This window comes from Ailuropoda melanoleuca, chromosome 13, assembly GCF_002007445.2.
Source record: "Ailuropoda melanoleuca isolate Jingjing chromosome 13, ASM200744v2, whole genome shotgun sequence".
Classification (NCBI taxonomy): Eukaryota; Metazoa; Chordata; class Mammalia; order Carnivora; family Ursidae; genus Ailuropoda; species Ailuropoda melanoleuca.
This window is the reverse complement of record NC_048230.1, coordinates 90402321-90408320: the sequence shown is the minus strand read 5'-3', so window position 1 is coordinate 90408320 and position 6000 is coordinate 90402321. Positions and strand designations below refer to the sequence as shown.

Genomic DNA, 6000 nt, shown 5'->3' with positions numbered 1-6000 from the left:
CTGGGGGCGCGCGGGGGGTCCTGGGACCCGGCCGGGGGCGCGCGGGGGGCGCCGCGCCCCTGGGCGCGCGGAGGGTGCTGGGACCCAGCTGGGGTCCCGCTGGCGTCGCGGCCCGCGCGGTGTGAAGAGCCTGGGGCGGCGGCGGGAGCAGGATCCCGCAGGCCTNCCGAAGGCAGAGGTGGCCTGGCCCGGCCCGGCCCCCGCCGACGCTGTGCGTTTGTCGCTTACAGTCTCCCGCTTCATGGGCCCGGCGAGCGGCATGAACATGAGCGGCATGGGCGGCCTGGGCTCGCTGGGGGACGTGAGCAAGAACATGGCCCCGCTGCCGAGCGCGCCACGCCGGAAGCGCCGGGTGCTCTTCTCCCAGGCTCAGGTGTACGAGCTGGAGCGACGCTTCAAGCAGCAGAAGTACCTGTCGGCGCCCGAGCGCGAGCACCTGGCCAGCATGATCCACCTGACGCCCACGCAGGTCAAGATCTGGTTCCAGAACCACCGCTACAAGATGAAGCGGCAGGCCAAGGACAAGGCGGCGCAGCAGCTGCAGCAGGAGGGCGGCCTGGGCCCGCCGCCGCCTCCGCCGCCGTCCCCGCGTCGCGTGGCGGTGCCCGTGCTGGTCAAGGACGGCAAGCCGTGCCAGAACGGTGCCAGCACGCCGACACCCGGCCAGGCCGGCCCGCAGCCGCCGGCCCCGACGCCGGCGTCTGAGCTCGAGGAGCTGTCGCCCAGCCCGCCCGCGCTGCACGGCCCCGGGGGCGGCCTGGCGGCCCTGGACGCGGCCGCGGGGGACTACGGCGGCGGCGTGCTCGGCGCCAACCTGCTCTATGGCAGGACGTGGTGACCGCGCGGGCGCCCCGGGGCGGGGTCCTGCCTGCGGCGCGGAGGGTGTGTGAGAAACTTCGAGAACGAATGGGGGAAACACCGAAGCGGACTCTTGCATACATGGCGATCAAAAACTAATGAACGGGTCATGGAGAAGGGCAGCCTCTGAACCTCTTTGCCGGGGGTGGGGAACAGCGACAGCCCGGGAATTGCATAAAATGACGCCAGGAGGCTGTGAGGTGGTGATTTCCTCCTTCAGAATGTTCCTAAATTATTCGAAAAGCTGGCTGAGTCCATATCCACCACGTTCCTAACCAAAGCTCTCCAAGAGTTTTAAAAGTTGGAAACTTTGTTGGTGTCTGTAGCTCTAAAAATCAACCCAGCTTTAACAATGAATCCTTTTTTGGAGTGGAATTTGAGAGATTAATTTTCAAAGGCCTCCCCCCCCCTTAAGTGCAATTTCATTAATGTTTGATTGAAAGTAAATTGTAGCTCAAGGTGGATCATGCACATAGCAACATTATTGCAGGGGAATTATTGCCATTTAGGTAAAAGAGAAATGGAATAAAAATAATCAAAATACTGCTTATATGGATTGATAAAGCTTTTTAAATTTAATGGCGATTTTAAAATGTTTTGATCGTTATTTGGCAAATGAGTGTTTCTATATTATCCTAAAAGAGGATATTTCCTACCGCAAGATGCAGCTTATAAGAAGGACGGGTCGTAAACTACTTTTTATGTGGAATCTGGTCTCCCAAAATCAACTGATAAAATAAATGCACGCTGTCTTTCCGTAGACCGGTTATTTGCTCTAAGTTATTTGTTTGTCTGAATTCGAATATCTTGATAAAATCCTAGAACAAGCAAGCGAATGTGCTAAAATTGACACCAACCTATATATCAAAGCATGTCAAGAAGGAAGAGAATAAGGTGATTTATTGAAATGTAACCAGAATGTAAAGAGTAAGAATTATTTATAATTTCCCATCATATTTACAACTTAATAGGGGTTGCACACCAATTTTGTTGGTGTTTTATTGTACAAATAATGTATTTACTCTTTAATATGCCAATTTATATTTCCTATGTTTCAAATGAATATTTAAATATAACTTAAAAGAATCTTAAGTACATTTTGGTTAAAGTCAAGTGGTCATTTCTTCACTAACTTGTGTAGGTTTTATTTTGGCTTGGCTTTTTTTTTTTTTTTAAACAGTAGTTGGCATGACATGACAGCGCAGCTCAGTTTACTGATGATTTAATTAACTGGTATTGGAGTAAAAACACCAAAAGCAAGCTGAAGAATATTAGCTTATGAACTGAATGAAAATTAAAGACCTAACATGGATAAAGTGTGATTTATAAATGATCACAAATTGTTACCAGAGACCCTAAAACTCTTACACATTTGAAGTTTCAGAATTAGTTTGAGACTGAAACATTTCATTTCACTTCAATGTTCGGGTGTTTTTTTCTGAATGTGCAAAGTGAATCCTTCAGAAGGTGTTTTAGAAATTAAACTTGCACTTTCTCTAAACTGTATTTTACATAATAATAATAATAAAACTCCAGTCCCTTCCACAGAGGGGCAAAAACAACCACTGAACAAGCCAAGGGATCAGCTTTATCAAGGGTGTGTGAATGCATTTTTGGAAAATGAGAACTAATTTTTAAAAAACATTTTACAAAAAAGGAAATAATTTGAGCAGAAAAATTGTATGAAAATGGTGCAATACACCTACAGAAAATTCTCCCAATTTAGGTTTTTGCATATCGATATAATTGACTTCCAAAATTTTTGCCAAGCAAGCGTGAATATTACTGATGTGCCAAATTTCAAAAAGCTTGTTTATATTGATTTGATTCCCTCATAGCAGTACCAGAATTCTGAAATTTTACTTCTAGAAAATGTGTTCCCAAAGTCCACATGGTTTGAGAGACTATATACATATATATATATGTTTTTTAAACAACACAATACTTACCAATAATAGCTGCTTATAGACTAGGGGCTCCAAGTAACATATTTAAAGAAAACAAAATCTTTGTTTTCCCCCTTGATAATTTACTTCTGGAACAAAGAGTCTCTTAGACTAAGTGAACTCTGTATCCAAAAGATCATTAAGAAAAACCAGCCTTCTTCATACAGTATTTTCTAAAAGTGTATTTGCTGTAGGCATATCTTTTTCCTTTCAGCATTCCTTAAGTAGTAAAGGAACCACTGCCAGAAGTAATCGCTGCAGATGGCTTAACATTCTACAACCAGAAATGCACTGAGTTTATGTGTGCACATTCTAAATTAGGATAAGTTTTGGTTCTTGAAACATTGAAATAGAAAATGTTTTTACTATAGAATTCCACATTCTGATTAATGCGAAGCAAGAGCTTTTTTTCTTCTCTTGCAATTAGTGCTTTGCAGATCTTTTATAAAAACACAAACGGCCAGACTAGGTGAAACTCATTAACTGAAGAGGAGGATAAGTGTCTTCACAACCAAGAGGGAGGGCAGAGGCAGGGTCTGAGTGGAACAAAGCCCTCTCAAAGTTTAGCAGAGCCCACAGCAAAACTCAGTTCCAGAAATGCTAACTACAGATGTGATATTTTCCTAAATGTTTTGGGGTTGTACAACAAACTTATCTTTTCCAGTTGAGGCACAAAAACAAAAGCCCAGAATCAAAGTTGCAGAGAGGAACAGCAGGGATTGCAGGTACTTTTCTGTAATCTGCGCTGAGATATGAATTGAAGCTTTGAGTGTGTGGCAGTGTGCAATGTTGAAGGCGCAGGAATGGTGTTTTGTATATAAAGCATGGAGGGTGTAACCCAGTTGTTTTCTATTTAAGGCTTTGCTTAGAATTAAAACCTAATGGTCAGAACAAGTAGTCAATCAGACTTATCAATACAGATGTTGTGTCCAAACTCCATTCTATCAATTGTTTACTTTCAATTTAAAGCAAATCAGAGACTTTTTCCTGTTCACTAAATGCAAGCACCTTCCAAAGAATGGCTTTGTTAGCTGCATTGAATACTGATGATTTAGAAAGACTTTTGGAGTAAATTTGTGAACCACAATCACATAACGACCCATTGACTGGGTTTTTAGATATGAATTTGTGCATAAATAATGCATTATGTAGTGGCAATACAAATTTCAGATGTTCAAAGCATGAATGATATTGCCCAACCGTTTAACACAACACTAACATGTGTGGATAAACCCCTGTATGTTGACTATTTCGGCCCAGTTTTTTAAAATGCTGCTACTTGCCATGCCCAAACCCAATGAGACAGGGAACTAGGATACAATTTATTTAAAAAAAAATTAAATAGCTTTTTACTGCTAATGAGAATTGGTGAGCATCTGGAGAAGATCGAGAGAAAATGGCAGACAGGCGCTGCATCCACATTTCATCAGGAATTTGCTCTCCCTAGTAAGTATTGAGAAAATTTTGTGATGTCAAGATCACTTTTATTTTATTATTTTTAATTTGGGGGTTAGTGGAAGTTTCTGGGAGAGTTTTTTGGTTTCATTGTTTTTGCTTTAGATGTTTACCTGCAATTGAATGAAATGCGTACCCAAAATTGAATGAAATGACTTTTTTTATTTTTTTAATCCCTTGTAACCTCTATTTCAGTCATTGTTTAGGTGACTTCTAATAAAGGTTTAACCAACTTAACATTGCTTAACTCGAAGCTGTGCTATTTTGCAGTAGTAAAAAGCTCTATTCCCATGTCACATACAAAAATCAAAGCATGTTCTCTCTTGGCCCTCATTCCATAAATACGAAATCCAGAAACAAGCAACACAAGCGGTTAACTTTACCCCTAAGTGGAGGAAAAATCCATCGAGAACAGGCCGTTTCTTATTTTATTGTTTGTTGACTTTTTCCTGGTTAGAAATAGCAGGACAGTCGATCTCCAGGAACAGTCTGGCGGGATCTCAGCTCTCCGACCTTCTGGAGCGATCCGGAAGAGATGTAGGACTAGCCAGACGGAGCCAGACAGCTCTCAGCCGGGAATGGGGAGTCTTACTTGACTCTCAAGAGAGTGTCTAAACTTTAGATTTCTAAGCTTAGCTAAATTCGGTTACGCTCGGACTTAGAACTTAAAACTGCAGCCTCAGAAGGAAGATCTCCGCTATCCCCTTACAGGCTCGGTGCTTGCAATTCGTGAAGGGAGTTGAGACGGTAAAACGAGCAGGTGAGAAAGCTGCGGCGCCACTTCCAGGAACCGAGTGCTGCTGCTGCAATGATCCACTTTGGGCCGCGACACACAAGCCACGCTGCGGGTCGGGGGTTTGAACTTTCCTGTGCCCACCCTGCTCGACAACGGCGGCTCGCGGAGCTCTCGCGCCGGCGAGCGGCTGGACACGGGCGGCTCCCGGACGCGTCCCGCCCGGCTGCGATGTCACCGCGCTCCGAGGCTCTCGACTCCGTCGGAGGTGCGCCCGACCTCCAGTGCGCCCCGCGGAAAACCGGAGCTCGGAACCCTCAGTCCCACCCCGGCCCACCCCGACGTCCCACGCCCTAGGACGAAAATTAGCCATTGCTCATTACCCCAATTTGCCTTTGTAGCGCCAAATAGCAATCTAATAGTTTGTAGATGGCTTTGTATTTTAACGTGCATTACCTCACTTGATCCTTAAAAGGGGGGGAGACAACTGCTCATTAAGGGTCCTTAGCGCCACAATAAAGTCACTGTTTCATGTTCTAAGATTCTTAAGCATCTTCAATATGAGCCCTGAAAACCTGTGTCCTACTTAAAGATTATATGAGTAATTAAATTTAGCCCATTAACTATTTTTTACACCCGAATATGGAGGGAATGTTTATAGTTTTAAATATTTCATTTGAGGTTCTAAGCATTCACTTGTTTAAATAACGGTATTTTTCTGGCAGATTCAAATGCGGGAACAAGTTGGAAGGAGAGGGAGGAAGAGTATGAAGGGGAGCAAGGATGAAGGAAGGGAGCAGGCCCAGAAGTGAAGGTTCAGCTACCTGGCAGGTGTCCTACAGGGCCACCCCACCGGGTAGAGGGAATATAGCTGGCACGATTTTTCCATCAGGCTTTTAGCTTAGTTGTTTTCAAAATACTTTAAACATTCACTTTCAAATTTAATTTTTTAACAGTGATATGTAATTGTGTAAAGGCCAAGCAAAAACAATTATTTTATACACACTC

The 6000-nt window shown here is 44.3% G+C and overlaps 1 protein-coding gene across 1 annotated transcript in view; it reads left to right on the top strand.

The window, feature by feature from the left end:
* The window catches only part of NKX2-4 (NK2 homeobox 4), a 3904-nt gene extending 3066 nt beyond the window's left edge, over positions 1 to 838 (top strand). The window contains exon 2 of the mRNA XM_034641614.1: positions 231 to 838. Within this exon, the coding sequence (XP_034497505.1) occupies positions 231 to 838 (608 nt within the window). The remainder of the gene's footprint in view (positions 1 to 230) is intronic.
* Positions 839 to 6000: the final 5162 nt, after the last annotated feature.